The sequence below is a fragment of the Macaca nemestrina genome, chromosome 4, assembly GCF_043159975.1.
Source record: "Macaca nemestrina isolate mMacNem1 chromosome 4, mMacNem.hap1, whole genome shotgun sequence".
NCBI classification, from domain to species: domain Eukaryota; kingdom Metazoa; phylum Chordata; class Mammalia; order Primates; family Cercopithecidae; genus Macaca; species Macaca nemestrina.
Window position 1 is genome coordinate 15,500,501 of NC_092128.1, and position 16,320 is coordinate 15,516,820.

At 44.4% G+C, this 16,320-nt stretch overlaps 1 protein-coding gene across 4 annotated transcripts; it reads right to left on the minus strand.

The window, feature by feature from the left end:
* Positions 1-993: 993 nt before the first annotated feature.
* Positions 994-6,686, minus strand: LOC105471184 (glutathione S-transferase kappa 1). 4 transcript variants are annotated; one of them, XM_011723542.3, is made up of 8 exons: positions 6,532-6,686; positions 5,951-6,032; positions 5,426-5,554; positions 5,010-5,110; positions 4,792-4,827; positions 2,382-2,498; positions 1,931-2,024; positions 994-1,318 (listed from the first exon to the last, which is right to left on the minus strand). In XM_011723542.3, exons 1-8 carry the CDS (start codon positions 6,601-6,603, stop codon positions 1,269-1,271), a joined length of 681 nt encoding a protein of 226 aa, XP_011721844.1. In that variant the 5' UTR covers positions 6,604-6,686; the 3' UTR covers positions 994-1,268. The 4 variants fall into 4 exon arrangements, with proteins under 4 accessions (XP_011721844.1, XP_011721843.2, XP_070950425.1 ...); XM_011723541.2 differs by lacking the exon at positions 6,532-6,686 and adding an exon at positions 6,387-6,511; XM_071094324.1 differs by lacking the exon at positions 5,426-5,554.
* Positions 6,687-16,320: the final 9,634 nt, after the last annotated feature.

Here is a 16,320-nt window from a genome sequence, read left to right on the forward strand (position 1 = left end):
CTTATGATTTTTAAGATTGGACATCTTCCTATATTTTTATTTTACAGTAGTTGTACATGAAACTCCTTTGAAATAAAAGGAGTACTTAATCTGGAGATGTTCTTTTGTCATTACTTCACAGATAAGCTGGCTAAAGTTGATTTTAAATCCTGGAGGATGCTACAGATATGGGAAAGGTGAGAGAGGAAAACAGAAAGTAATGGGAGATAAAAGGGGAAAATGGAGTATGGGAAGAGCCAGACCCAGAGGGAGAGATAGAAGAGAAGGTGGCATGACTCCTGAAACTCCTCTGGTCTATGTAAGGCTCTGTACTTGGTTCCCAACAATGGGTCCAAGTGAGGTTTCAGCTTCCAAATACAGAGTATTCTCAAGGAAGTCAAAATACTATTGAAACAAGGGATTCTGATAGTTGCACAATGGGCACAGCTAGAGGCAGGGACTTTGGATCAATTACTGGGGGAATGGAAAAGTTACATGTATGTAGTAGGGAACAGGGGTTATACTTGGAGTTTTCTCAGAATCTGCACTGAGGGGTAAGGGAGCTATCTATGAAAAGGTGTGCAACTTCTCCAATCCCCAGCAACTCCAGCCAGTTTCCCAGTACTGCCTTGCCCTGGTCCTGCAGGTGTGGCTGGATGCAGTTTAAATATCTGGGCACAAGCTCAGCCAGACTCTGGTTCCCTCTGCTGTTCACTCCCACTGGGCTTCTGGTCCCAGCCCCATCTCAGTCACTGTGGCTGGTCAGAAGACAGTAAATCCCAAACTGGTTAGTTGCAAAGTCCATCTGGCTTGGTTTTCTGTTGCTGATAGACCAGGGGAGTTTCTGTGTGAGAGAATGGGGGACTATTCTCACTTCTTCCACAGCCCCAAGGAGGGCTGGATGGCTGATCTGGCTGGAAGTACCAAAAGAGCTCTCCTTCACCTATCCCTAGAGGAGGCAGGATGTGACCCCAGGAATGAGAATACACCAGGGCAGATACAGACACAGAAACATTTTGCCTGAGGGCATTAGGTTTATTTTGTGGGAAAGCAGAGTGGGGACTCTCTGAAAGGCACTTGTGAGGCATAGAAGTAAAGGTTGCCACATGACTAATGGTGGACCCCTTCCTGGTGTCCTTGGGGGTAGGGGAAAGATAGACAGCTCCCAGGGCCACAGAAAATACCTCTATCAGATAGAGAAATCCAAGTCCCAGTGCCTTATGGTGGAGCTGGGGTTCAGCAGATGGCCTGCTGTTTTTATATGAAGAGTTTGCTTCCTCCGGGCAATCTTAAAGTCTGGCATTCACAGCTGGAGGCACAGGGCCCATCCACTTCTCTCCTGGATGAAGGAAATAACAGACTCTGCACACTGTTCTCAGGTGTGCTGGCAGCAGGAGTTGGTCCCACAAGGTCCCAGGGGTTTTCTAATAAGACCCTTGCTTGGCTTCAAGGTACAGAAGGCTTCCTTCTCTTTTATGGCGATGAAGACAGCCCCTGCCCATTCAACGTTGAACAGCACGGACTGCATAAGGCTTTGCTACTGGAAGTACCAAGAATATTTTTTGCTCTGAGCCCCTCCTTCCAGTCAACTGATATAGTGGGGGTGGAGCTGGGGTTAAAGGCAGTTCAGTGTTGAATCTTTTTATTTTTTGAGACAGTCTTGCTTTGTCACCCAGGCCGGAGTGCAGTGGCATGATCTTGGCTCACTGCAACCTCCACCTCCCAGGTTCAAGTGATTTTCCTGCCTCAGCCTCCCGAGTAGCTGGGACTACAGGCGTGCACCACCACGTCCGGCTAATTTTTGTATTTTTAGTAGAGATAAGGTTTCACTATGTTGGCCAGGATGGTCTCAATCTCCTGACCTCATGCTCCGCCTGCCTCAGCCTCCCAAAGTGCTGGGATTACAGGCGTGAGCCACTGCACCCGGCTCAGTGTTGAATCTTTAACTTACCCAGCAGGAACGCCAGCAGCTCCATCCGGTCAGAGCCAAATATCATGTGGGTTTGGCCATCCACATGGGCCACGGTGATGGGCAGCCCAAAGGCCTGGAGAAAGCAGTTACAGTGCAAGGAGGAAGGCAAAGGAGCAGGTATTAGGCGGGGGTTGAAGGCTTCGAGTCAGTACTTTTCTGAGTTCACAGAAGGAAAGAGGTGTAAGAGGCTCCATGGCCCCAGGTGCCTTCCTGTTTCTAAGATGCTGTCTTTTCTCTCACTATCCATCTCCTTCCTTTCCTTTCCCTGAGCCCAAGGAAAAGAAGGGAAAAGATGAGGGTTGTCTAAGAGCATTGAGGAGAACACTTGGAAAGCGAGCTTTTGCACAGAAGCATGGGGACTCACACCTAGAGATTCTTAAGTCTCCATCTTCAGGATGGGGGCTGGGAACACACATAAAGAGCTGCTCACCCCGTATCTGCAGGCTGCCTCAGTGGTCTCCTTCAGCTGGTTCTTCACCTTTGGCGTTGAGATCTTTTCCAGAAGCCCCTGGGCTTGTTCTGCAGACATGCCAGCCTTCTCTGCAGCCTAAGGGAATATAGTAGGGAATACAACTGTGGCTGCATGATATTGGATGGGGATCTCAGAGGAAAACTCTGGTCTTTTTATTTTCTGCCCCCAAGTTTTCCTGGCAATGCCCTTACCCACCCACAAGTGGAGATCTGTCCTTGCCAAGAGGAACTATTTCCTTTCTCCCAAATCTTGAGATGGGTGGAAAAGGTAGATGGCACAGAGTCAATCACAGAAATTAACACCAGGGGACATCTTAGAGACCAGCTAGATAGACCTCTTTATTTCACAAATGAAGAGCCTGAATCCAGAGGTGATACATTACTTGCTCAGAGTTACAGAGCATGTTGGTAGCAGAGCCAACACTAATATTGAGGTCTCTAGAATTCAAGTCCAGGGCTCTTTTCTTCCTACTTCTCAGAGTTCCTGAGTATCTCATGCTTTTTTCGAATCAAGAGCTAGGCTCTAATTCCAGTGGAACTTCCTGAGGACCTTGTAACAAGGCACATGGCTGCAGCCACCTACCTGGCTTCAAGACAAAGACAAAGGCTTCAGTTTGTGGTTTGGGTATAGTTTGGGATAGGTGGTTCTTAACCTTGGCTGCCCATTTGAAACTCCTGAGGAGCTTTAAAAAATCTCCACGTGAGGTCATCCCTTAGAACTAGAGCCAAGCACTGTGGCTTATGCCTGTAATTCCAGCACTTTGGGAGACTGAGGCAGGAGACTGCTTCAGCTCAGGAGTTTGAGACCAGCCTGGGCAACACAGTGAAACCCCCATCTCTACAAAAAAATGTAAAAAAAAATTAGGCATGGTGGCACATGCTTGAAGTCCCAGCTACTCATAAGGCTGAGATGGGAGATCACTTGAGCCCAAGAGGTTGAGTCTGCAGTGAGCCATGATCATGCCACTGCACTCCAGCCTGGGTGACAAAGCAGGACATTGTCTCAAAAAAGAAAAAAAGAACAAGAACAATTACATCACAATTCCAGGGGGAAAGGGTTAGCTCCAAGGTACTCCAGGCGATTTTAATTCACAGCCAAGATTGAGAACCACTGCATCTTGACTTCCTAGATCAGAAGTGCGACCCAGGAATTCATGTAGCCTGTCCTAATGAGACACTGTCTTTGACTTGGTTAAATTAGAGAATTATGTACCACACAAAATGTTTACAGAAAAATGGTTAAGTAAAACAAAAATAAGTCCACTCAATAGAACCTCTATAGAAACAAAGAACTATACTTTCAAAGAGTTAAAAACTGCATGGAGTCCAGGCACAGTGGCTCATTCCTGTAAACACAGCACTTTGGGAGGTGGAGGCAGACAGCTCTCTTGAGCTCAGGAGTTCAAGACCAGCCTGGGCAACATGGTAAAACCCCTTCTCTCCAAAAAATAAAAAAGTTAGCCGGGCATGGTAGTGTGTGCCTGTAGTCCCAGCTACTCGGGAGGCTGAGGTGGGAAGATCGCTTGAGCCCAGGAGGCAAAGGTTGCAGTGAGCCGAGGTTGCGCCACTGCAGTCCAGCCTGGGTGACAGAGCTAGACCCTGTCTCAAAAAAAAAAAGAAAAAAAAAAAAAAAAAAAAAAAAAAAAAGGCACGGAAAATGATTATTAAATATGAAGTAAAAAAGCAAGCTAAAAATTACACATGTACTTTGCAGGAATATAGACTGTAGAAGATATATTTGCCATTCCTTATACATTTAACTTTTGTGTGATTTGCCACTTGATATATTACATTTGAATAGGTTTCAACTATTTTTTTGTAAGCCAGAGGAATAATACTGTTTTGAATTTCCTAATTTAATCCTGAAGACAAACTTACTTATCTGTGGCTCACTGGTCAATGTTTTGAGCTATTTCCATTTGTTCTCACTCAGGCTTCTATATACCGTGGCATTAGTCAGTTATCTCTTTTTGTCTTTTTAAAGCCTCTTGGAAAAAGTCTCCTGTCTTCCACTCTGGATGTGTTGGTGAGGTTTGTGTTGGAGTTTGTGGAGACTTGTGAATACTACATCCCTCCCCGTCCAGGGGTTCCGACACTGAGCATTTTTCTCTCATTGATGTCTTTCAGCAAATAAATTCTACCGATATGTTGTCCCTTTTGCACTTCCCCTTTCAACTTTGAGATATCCTTTTGAGGATCCTTAGTTCTGACTTTTCAGTAATTTGTCCCCTGAATCACAGACATCCTTTCTTCCCCAGTAATTATAACCTTTTCCATGCAATAAGAGACCTATTGTATTCTTTACCCCCAACCGCCAACTGCTCTCCGATTCTCTCTGAGTACAGTTGAGGTGGAGCCAGGACACTCACCGCCAGGATGCTCTGGGGCTGGGTGATGTCTTCATCCTAGGAAGAAGAGAACACTCAGCAGGAAGCAGTGCCTCTCAGAAGGAGAGGGGTGTGACTGGAGGACAGTAGATCCTCTGGGGTAGTGGGGAGGGCAGGATCATGACCCTGAAAACATTTCTGGGGAAGGTCAGAAAGTCATCGAAGGTCCTCCCAGAGGATTCCCAGAGCCCCACACTCACCCTTGACCAGACGCGCATCCACAGCTCCCGGGACACTTTCTCCAGCATCTCTGGATGCTCTAAGCTCACCGCGGTGAGGAAACGCATGGCAGACAAACTTCCTGTGGGGCAAAGGCACCCAGAGGCAGGGCTCCTCTTGCTGCTTTCCTGGTGGAGGACTAGCTCTTCCTTGCTTCTGACATCCCCCAGAGCTCCTCTGCCCTCAGCCTCTCACCCAAGGTTCCCATGACCTATTTGCCTGCTCTTCTTCCCTTTCATGCCCGGCAACCTTCAGCTCCCTCAACGCTGATCCTGAGGTTTCCCAAGGCAGGCTTCACTTGCTTTAGTCTCCTGCAGCCCCTCCATCCTATCAATCCCGCAATCTCCCACTTCTCTGTTCTTCACTGGATACCCTGTCTGCATCCCACTCTCTTCACCTTTTTCAATAATCACAGAAAAGAAATCCTTGGGGAACTGGATGGGAATCTGGAAATGGTGTCTCAGGAGCTTTATGTCATTTGCCATGTATTGTCCTTTGCGGGGAAGCAGACCTGGAGGCTTGTTTCCTGCCAGGAGAAGGTTGGGCACGTTAAGTGAGAAAAGGCCTAAGGGTCCCAGGTTTGGGGACCTCGACCTGGGTTTTGGGCAGAGGGCAGCTTTCTTTTTTCTTCTCTTTTTTTTTTTTTTCTCGTTGTTTTGCTCTTGTTGCCCAGGCTGGAGTGCAATGGCGCGATCTCAGCTCACCGCAACCTCCGCCTCTTGGGTTCAAACGATTCTCCCACCTCAGCCTCCCAAATAGCTGTGGTTTACAGGCATGCGCCACCACGCCCGGCTAATTCTGTATTTTTAGTAGAGACGGGGCAGAGGGTAGCTTTCTAGCTGCCAGTGCCAATATAAGGACCCGCTGGGGTCGGCTCTCTTGGGCCACTGAAATCACCCTTGCCCCGACCCTCCCTTCCTACCACTGTCTTTCATGATCCCTCCTATGAGGCTGGGCCGCAGCTGCAGGTTGATGTTCCAGATATTCTGATACCGGCAAAGGACCTGCGGGCAGAGGTCAAGAACGATTGCCAGTGTGCAAGATGGAAAAGTGAAAGAGCCGAGGGAAAGGGAAGGGAGCCGCTAAGTGCAGAACAGAGGTTATGCGGACACCCTACATTGTTTGGTTTGAAATCGACAAAACTCTCCCCTCTACCAGAAATCTATTCCAGGATCTTCGCTCCTGTGGCCAGTTTTCCCCAAAACTGCCATCGTTGGGCTAAGAGGTGGGCATGTTCTGCATTTCTCCCCGAATGTTTGGAGCCGCCCCTCTTTCCACCACCGTGGGAAACTGCAGTCGGGATATAAAGGCTCGGGTTGGAGCCAGCGACTCCATTCCGTTTAAAAGCACTAAGTGACCTTCAGCCCTGGAGCTCTCCCTGCTTGCCCTAACCCCGTGGGCGGCGCCAGGAGTTTCACGAGACCACTGTCCCTGTGCCCTGCGCTCATTTTTCCCTCCGCCCTCATACCCCAGGCCCCGCCGAGGCGGCCACCCCAGCGTCACCTCGAAGCCCAGCCAGGAGTAGGGGGACAGCACGTCATAGAAGAGCTCCACGGTGCGCAGCAGGGGCCCCATGCTGCAGGCTCCGGAAGAGCGGCGGCAGCAGCAGCTAGCTCCCCGGAACTTGGCACAGGCAGCCTGGCTTCTGGACCTGCCCGGGACCGCCCACCGCCTTAGCGCGCAGCCTCAGAGAGAAACTGCCCTGGCAGAGGCCCCCCTCAGGCGCAGCGGGGCGGGGCCAGCCTACGGCCCCCAGCCAGGGGTGGGGTGGGTAGGGACCCCTCGGGGAGCGCGCAGGTGTAGACAAGAGGCGCTGCAACCGCCTTTGCAAAAATTTTAACAGTGAGGAAATTACCAAGGTGAAACATCTGAATTCACCAACTCCATCGTGCCTTTAACCTCCAAACTGCCCTTGGTCATTCCTGAGCATGGGACGAGCCAATATAGGGAGAAATTTAGTATATAGTTTAAATGATAATAGCCCTTCCCCAAACTAAAGCAGTTTTATAAAACTAATAAAAGTCCAACAAGTTTAGGATTATGAGAGGGGCCTGAATTCTGCTAAGATGTAGGAATTACAATTACCAGACATTGTTCCAGAGGTCACAAGCTCTGCAACTTCCCCAGTTATCCCTGTAAATAACCACTTTTGTCGAACCTAAGACTGGCCTTTGAAGATACCTTCTCAGACTTTTCCATTTCTGATGACAGGATGACTCTACCTGGATCAGTGACTCCTCTGTGGCCCTCATCCAGATGCAACTCAGTGCACTGAGGACGGTTTTCCACACCCCTGTGATTGCATCCCCAACCAATCAGCAGCACCCGTTCTCTAGCCCCTTGCCCACCAAACTATTGTTAAAAAACTGGCCGGGGGGCATGGTGGCTCACGCCTGTAATCCCAGCACTTTGGGAGGCTGAGGCGGGTGGATCACTTGAGGTCAGGAGTTCAAGACCATTCTGGCCCACATGGTGAAACCTTGTCTGTACTAAAAATGCAAAAATTAGCCGGGCATGGTGGCATGTGCCTGTAATCCCAGTTACTCGGGAGGCTGAGTCAGAAGAATTGCTTGAATCCGGGAGGCAGAGGTTGCAGTGAGCCAAGATCATGCCATTGCACTCCAGCCTGGGTGACAGAACAAGACTCCATCTCAAAAGAAAAAACAAAAACAAAAAAACCCACAAAGCCCCTTAGCCTCTGCCTCCGAATTTTGAAAGGTTAATTTGAGTAATAGTAAAATTCTGGTCTCCTGTTTAGCAGGCTCTATATGTATTAAACTCTTTCTCTATTGCAATTCCCTTGTCTTGATAAATCAGCTCTATCTGGGTAATGGGCAAGATGAACCCATTGGGCTGGTGTCAGGGTGACTGTCCTGCTCTGCAGTGAAATCTTTGGGAAGGAGATAGTTTGAGATGCCTATAGTGCCTTTCACCTAGCTGTGCCCCTTGGGTGAGCCACTTGACCTCTCTGAACCTATTTCCTCATCCTGCATACACATGGGGAATATCTAATGATAACACCGGCCTTATGACGAGTTGTGAGGATTGAGGTACTCCAGTAACTGCTAGCTCTTATTATTGTTACTTGGCAGTTGCATGAATCTCCTGAACTGGGGCAGAATAAGAAGTTCTCAGAGTACACATTTTCTTGTGTTACCTTTATCGATTTGCACAATGTCTGGGACACATTTGACCATTGATACATATATTTTGAGTGAGTGAAAAAAAGAGGGACTGGTAGAAGATGGAGAGGCCTCACCATAGATAATTGTAGTGATAATGGGAACGATTGGCCCTATTCGTTTTCACAAATATGTGAGTCATATTGTCTTATATTGGGATTACATTTACTGCAAAGAAACAGAATTTTAAAATAATTCCATTTAACTTTGTTAAAATTGTCTTTAACATTACTAATTTAATAAGTTGGAAAACATATAAAGATTTCACTTTTCATTTGTATCAATAAGGAAAACAACTCCAGGCTATCAGAATACAGAGATACAAGGTAAACCCCTACATGGAGAAGAGCATGCAAAATGGAATGAAAAATGATGTTATCATTACCTACTTGCAGAGTAAACTAATTGTTTGACAATCACTGAAACTAAACTTTTTTTTTTTTTTTTGAGATGGAGTCTTGCTCTGTTGCCCAGGCTGGAGTGCAGTAGCACAATCTCAGCTCACTTTAACCTCTACCTCCCAGGTTCAAGTAATTCTCTCTGCCTCAGCCTCCCAAGTAGCTGGGATTACAGGTGGCCACCACCACGCCCAGCTAACTTTTTGTGTTTTTAGTAGAGATGGACTTTCACTATGTTGGCCAGGCTGGTCTTGAACTCCTGACCTCAGGTGATCCACCCATTTTGGCCTTCCAAAGTGCTGGGATTACAGATGTGAGCCACCACAATCCACCTTTTTTTTTTTTTTTTTTTTTTTTTTTTTTTTGAGACGTGATCTCACTCTGTCGCTCAGACTGAAATGCAGTGGTGCAATTTTGGCTCACTGCAACCTCTGCCCTCCAAGCTCAAGCAATTCTCCCACCTCGGCCTCCTGAGTAGCAGGGACTACAGGTGTATGCCACCACACCCAGCTAATTTTTGTGTTTTTTTGTAGAGACAGGGTTTCACCATGCTTTCCAGTCTGGTCTTGAATTCCTGGGCTCAAGTGATGCTCCCACCTCGGCCTCCCAAAGTGCTAGGATTACAGGCATCAGCCACCATGCCCAGCTACATTTTTGTTTTTATCCAGTAATCATAATTTTAAAGTGTCCAAGAGCTAATTCAGCATGGTAATTTAAGGTTTCATTTCAAAGGTAGATCAATCGCTTATTTTAAAAAGCTTTTTATATTTGGAAATATTTTAGATTTCGTGAAGACTTGTAAAGATAGTACAAGGTTTCTGAATACCCCTCATCCAGCTTTACCTAATGTGAAAATCTTACATAAGTATGGTATAATGATAAAAACCAATAAATACATTAACATTGGTACATTAGGTACATTACTTTTTTTTTTTTTTTGTGACGGAGTCTCACTCTGTTACCCAGGCTGGAGTGCAGTGGCACAATCTTGGCTGCCTGCAACCTCTGGCTCCCAGGTTCAAGCGATTCTCCTGCCTCAGTCTCCTGAGTAGCTGGGACTACAGGTGTGTGCCACCACGCTCAGCTAATTTTTTGTATTTTTTAGTAGAGACGGGGTTTCACCATATTGGACAGGCTGGTATCCAAGTCCTGACCTCATGATCCCCCTGCCTCAGCCTCCCAAAGTGCTGGGATTACAGACATGAGCTACTGCTCCCAGCCTGGTACGTTACTATTAACTGAACTACAGATTTTACTCAGATTTCACCAGTTTTTTCACTAATATTCTTTTTCTGTTCCAGGATCTAGTCCAGCATACCACACAGAATTTTGTTGTCATGTCTCTTTATTCTTCTCGTATCTATGAAAGTTTCTTGGCCTTTTCTAGTGTTTCATGACTTTGACACTTGTGAAGAGTGTTGATCAGCTATTTTATAGCATGTCCCTTCATTTGGGTTTGTCTGATATTTCCTCAGAATAAGACTAAGGTTGTGGACTTTTGGGAAGATTGCCACAAAGGTAAGGTGCCCTTCTTGAATCATGTCATGAGGTACAGGATATCAACATGACTCATCACTGGTGGTGTTTACCTTGGCCACCTGATTAAGGTGGAGCAACTGGCAAATTTCTCCACTGTAAAGTCACTATTTTTCCCCATCCAAACCCTGGTTTTTGGAAGGGAGTCACTAAGTGCGGCCCACCCTGGGAGTGAGGGTTGAGTAGATTAAGTCCATCCACTGGAGGGAAGAATATTAAAGAAGGTATGGATATACGTTAACACCACCATGGTAACTAATAAATATTTGGGGAGATACTTTGAGGCTATGCAAATATCCAGTTGCTCCCTAAACTTTCACCCCTCAGTTTTATTGTTCTTCAGTGGATCTTGCCTGCAGCATGTATTCTAATGGTGATTCTCTCTTTCCTTAATTTTTTACATTTATTAATTGGAATTCTTCTGACAGGAGAATTGTCCCTACTTTCTATTTATTTATTTATTCAGTCAGTTATTTATGTGAGTATGGACTCATAGATATTTACTTTAAGAATCACAGAATAGTAAAACATTGATCTGCATTCTTACAGTCTATCTCCACACACTATTACTGTTGTTATTATTATTATTTTTTTTTAGTTTGGGCCCTATTGAGAATACTACGGAGTAGAGACAACAAAAAGAAAAAAATACTCACTTCTATGGGCTATTATCTTCCTATTGCTGAGAGGGGTACTTAGTGTTAAAAGAAAAACCTCAGACAATTTATTTTTATTTTTATTTTTTTATATGAAAAATCTAACTTTATTATAAACATATGACAATCTCATGGAAGGTTTTATTATTATTATTATTATACTTTAAGTTCTAGGGTACATGTGCATAACATGCAGGTTTGTTACGTATGTATACTTGTGCCATGTTGGTGTGCTGCACCCATCAACTCGTCAGCACCCATCAACTCGTCATTTACATCAGGTATAACTCCCAATGCAATCCCTCCCCCCTCCCCCCTCCCCATGATAGGCCCCGGTGTGTGATGTTCCCCTTCCCGAGTCCAAGTGATCTCATTGTTCAGTTCCCACCTATGAGTGAGAACATGCGGTGTTTCGTTTTCTGTTCTTGTGATAGTTTGCTAAGAATGATGGTTTCCAGCTGCATCCATGTCCCTACAAAGGACACAAACTCATCCTTTTTTATGGCTGCATAGTATTCCATGGTGTATATGTGCCACATTTTCTTAATCCAGTCTGTCACTGATGGACATTTGGGTTGATTCCAAGTCTTTGCTATTGTGAATAGTGCCGCAATAAACATACGTGTGCATGTGTCTTTATAGCAGCATGATTTATAATCCTTTGGGTATATACCCAGTAATGGGATGGCTGGGTCATATGGTACATCTAGTTCTAGATCTTTGAGGAATCGCCATACTGTTTTCCATAATGGTTGAACTAGTTTACAATCCCACCAACAGTGTAAAAGTGTTCCTATTTCTCCACATCCTCTCCAGCACCTGTTGTTTCCTGACTTTTTTTTTTTTTTTTTTTGAGTCGGAGTCTAGCTCTGTCGCCCAGGCTGGAGTGCAGTGGCCAGATCTCAGCTCACTGCAAGCTCCGCCTCCCGGGTTTACGCCATTCTCCTGCCTCAGCCTCTCGAGTAGCTGGGACTACAGGCGCCCGCCACCTCGCCCGGCTAGTTTTTTGTATTTTTTAGTAGAGACGGGGTTTCACCGTGTTAACCAGGATGGTCTCGATCTGCTGACCTTGTGATCCACCCGTCTCGGCCTCCCAAAGTGCTAGGATTACAGGCTTGAGCCACCGCACCCGGCCGTTTCCTGACTTTTTAATGATCACCATTCTAACTGGTGTGAGATGGTATCTCATTGTGGTTTTGATTTGCATTTCTCTGATGGCCAGTGATGATGAGCATTTTTTCATGTGTCTGTTGGCTGTATGAATGTCTTCTTTTGAGAAATGTCTGTTCATATCCTTTGCCCACTTTTTGATGGGGTTGTTTGTTTTTTTCTTGTAAATTTGTTTGAGTTCTTTGTAGGTTCTGGATATTAGCCCTTTGTCAGATGAGTAGATTGCAAAAATTTTCTCCCATTCTGTAGGTTGCCTGTTCACTCTGAAGGTAGTTTCTTTTGCTGTGCAGAAGCTCTTTAGTTTAATGAGATCCCATTTGTCAATTTTGGCTTTTGCTGCCATTGCTTTTGGTGTTTTAGACATGAAGTCCTTGCCCATTCCTGTGTCCTGAATGGTACTACCTGGGTTTTCTTCTAGTTCATTTGAGTAAAGAATGATTCATGAATCAGGCAGTACTCAGAACCAGAAGTGGTTCTGAGAACTCTGCAACTGTAGGCAATGGGTGTTTATAAGCAGAACAGGAAAGTAAAGTACAGAAATAGTCTGATTTGTTTTAGCTAACTTTGATTTGTTGTAGCTAAGTGTTTTGCTTGATTTAAACATGAGCCAGTTAGTTGGCTGCTTCCACTTAGCTGATGCTTGGCTGCTTGTAATTGGTGAAGACCTGATTGTCTGTTATACAAATGAAATTCCTAAGTTAAGTTTCAGTTTGTTTACATACTAAGTTAGGTTGCATTTTGTTTCATAGGAATTCAAAGCATGGAGACTGTCTCAGGTCAATAGCCTCCTGCTCACTTAATTTTACTCTAGATACTGATTAGAGCTATTGAAACAAGAAATAGTGGAATAAGTAAATTATTTGAAGTGGGAAAAGCACTAAGCAGAGGAACAAAACATGATATAATTATCAAACATTGGAGGAGGCAGAGGAGGGATGGTGTATGCGATCCAAATTCTCATCTTTCGTAGATGAGCCAGTGGTATTATCTACATTTGAAAGCTCAGTAAATAGCGCTTTAATCATGTCATTTGGAATTAAATAATTGATACTGGAAAGCTTTAAATAAGTTGCCTTTTCAAATAAACAAAAAATTGACTATTCAATAAATGATATTGGGGCAACTGAGGGCTTTTTGTTGTTGTTGTTTGTTTGTTTGTGTTTTTTGTGACGGAGTCTTGATCTGTCGCCCAGTCTGGAGTGCAGTGGCATGATCTCAGCTCACTGCAACCTCCGCCTCCCAGGTTCAAGCGGTTCTCCTGCCTCAGTCTCCTGAGTAGCTGGGATTACAGGCACATGCCACCACGCCCAGTTAATTTTTGTATTTTTTAATAAAGACAGGGTTTCACCATGGTAGTCAGGCTGGTTTCGAACTCCTAACTTCATGCTCCGCCTGACTTCGCCTCCCAAAGTGCTGGGATTACAGGCATGAGCCACCGTGCCTGGCCCAAAAATGTATTTGGATCCATACCTCACATCTTACACATGGAACACCTCTAAATGGATCAAATATCTAAATGTTAAAAGAGGAAGCCAATAAAATGCCTCAAGAACTTATGGAAAAACTTTTAAAACATCTAAGAGCAGAGATAGTCTTGTTAACTGTAATACCAATACAGAAACCTTAAAAGATTGATAAATTCAATTACATACAATTTTTAAAAATCTACTTGGCAAAATCCAATGAGTCAAAAACATAACTGGGAAAAATATCTGTGCTTATTTCATAATCAAAAAAGCTAATTTTAATTATTCTACTGTAGAAAGAGCTAAAAATCGATACATTAAAAGAACAGAAGCCCAATGGAAAAAAATGGGAAGATGAAGAAAACATACATGAAAATGGACGTATAGATGGTTTACAAATACTAAACATTTTAAGACACTTTATATACTTACGGTAATTGTCAGTTAAAACTACACTATGATATGCTTTTGTCTATCAAGTTGACAAAACTCAAAATGTTTGATGACTCAGTGTTGGCACGGAGTCATGGAAAATCATTCTTTTATTTAACCAGTGGGAGTGTAAATTGGTACAGCTTCTGCAGAGGGCAGTTTAGTGATGTCTTCTGTTTTACAAATGCACCCTTTGATCCAGCAGTTTTAAGAATTTAGATATAAACATGGTTTCCACCTGTGGCATGATATACTATGAAGTCATTATTATTTTTAATTGACAAATTATAATTATATAAATTTATGGGGTACAAGGTGATGTTTTGATGTAGGTATAAATGTATAAGTCAAGCTAATTAACATATCCACCACCTCACTGATTATTTTTTGTGATGAGATATTTGAAATTTACTCTGAGCAATTTTGAAATGTGCATTAACTATAGTCACCATGCTGAGCAATAGATCTCAAAAACATATTCCTTTTTTTTTCTAATAGAAACCTTGTACTCTTTTCTACAGTATCTTCTCATTTCCCCTCCTGTAGTGAGTTCTATTTTATGTTGCCTTGGCATTGATTTTGAATACAAGTTTAAGTTTCTCACACCAGAAGGAGAACTCAGTCTGCTTGAGCCAAATGGCTCAAGCACTTTGGGAGGCCAAGGCGGGCGGAGCATGAGGTCAGGAGTTTGAGACCAGCCTGACTACCATGGTGAAACCCTGTCTTTACTAAAAAATACAAAAATTAGCTGGGCGTGGTGGCATATGCCTGTAATCCCAGACAGAATTTCTAGTTCCACCTCACATCCAAATGGCTCAAGCTGGTGGCCAGAGATAAGAATTCAGAGACATCTATCCGGCCTAGAAGACTGGGCTCTCTCCTTTCTTACTGCTTCCTTTAAATGGGCCATTCAGGCATTTTCCAGTGAATTTAAAGTGCCCCCAATCCTAGTTCTCATATATACAGCTAGTTGCCATGGGCTTCTCTCTCTCTGCCTAACTCTTCCTTCCTGCCTCTCGACCCAGGGATGGAGGATTGCCCTTTTCATTCATTGCATCTCCTTGCCCAATATCTGTAAGCAAAAATTGCTGACCTTGTTTCCTATTTTGGTGGTGCATTGAATTTGTGCCTCCCCTCTGAAGGACTAGGAGGATATGCCCCAAGTTGGGTTTTCCCTGAGATGCTGAGGAGAACACAAGGTCAGGCTCCCAGCACCAGACTGATCGCCAGGCAGGCATAAACTGGGCATGGGTCAGACAAGGGTCACAAGAGTGTCTGCTAGTATAAAAGAGAGTTCTGTGTGAGGGATCCCCTGAACCCAGGCTGAAAACTAGGCATTAGTCCACCCCCTGGTTAAAAGAAATATCCCGTGAAAGGACATGGTACACATCCCTATCCAGTTCCCCTTCATTTCCTGTTAGGGGCAGTGTTGCTAGCCACTCTGGTACTGGAACACCAGTTTGGCTGGAGCTCTCAAAACACCTCCATGCTGTTTTCTATAATGGCTGTACTAATTTACATTCCCACCAATAGTGTGCAAGGGTCCCCTCTTCTCCACATCCGCACCAACACTTGTTTTTCATCTTCTTGATAATAGCTATTCTAATAGTGTGAGGTACTGTCTCATTGTGGTTTTAATTTGCATTTCTCTAATATTTAGTGATGTTGAGAATGTATTTAGTTATTTTTATTTTTTTGAGACGGAGTCTTGCTCTTTTGCTAGGCTGGAGTGCAGTGGCGCCATGTCGGCTCACTGCAACCTCCGCCTCCTGGGTTCAGGGAATTCTCCTGCCTCAGCCTCCCGAGTAGCTGGGACTACAGACGTGTGCCACCATGCCCAGTTAATTTTCATAGTTTTAGTAGAGATGGGGTTTCACCGTGTTGGCCAGGATGGCCTCGATCTCTTGACCTCGTGATCCGCCCACCTCAGCCTCCCAAAGTGCTGGGATTACAGGTGTGAGCCACTGCACCCGGCCACATTTATTTTATACATATCTGTTGGCCATTTGTATGTCTTCTTTTGAGAAATATCTACTCAGGTTCTTTGCCCATTTTTAACTCACGTTATTTGTTTTCCTGCTTTTGAGTTGTGTGAGTTCCTTATATAGCCTGAATATTAACCCCTTATCAGATGTGTGGTTTGCAAGTATTTCCTCCCACACTGTGAGTTGTCTTTTCACTCTAATTGTTTTCTTTGCTGTTCAAAAGCTATTTAGTTTGCTGCAATCCCATTTGTCTATTTTTGCTTGCGTTGCCTGTGCTTTTGGGGTCATATCCAAAAAACTGTTGCCCAGGCTGATGTTGTGGAGGTTTTTCTCTATGTTTTCTTCTAGTAGTTTTATAGTTTCAGGCCCTATATTTAAGTCTTTAATATATTTTGTATTAATTTTTGTATATGGTGTAAGGTAATAATCCAATTTTATTCTTCTGTTTGTGAATATCCAGTGTTCCA

What these genes read in the sequence shown, in the direction of transcription:
- LOC105471184 (XM_011723541.2), bottom strand. Translation starts at nt 6,494, where the DNA reads ATGAGGGCGGAGGGAAAAATGAGCGCAGGGCACAGGGACAGTGGTCTC. An exon ending in AGGGATCATGAAAGACAGTG is followed by an intron (nt 5,555 to 5,950) that starts GTAGGAAGGGAG and finishes TTCTCCTGGCAG; the next exon opens with GAAACAAGCCTCCAGGTCTG. An exon ending in TTCTGTGATTATTGAAAAAG is followed by an intron (nt 5,111 to 5,425) that starts GTGAAGAGAGTG and finishes TTTGCCCCACAG; the next exon opens with GAAGTTTGTCTGCCATGCGT.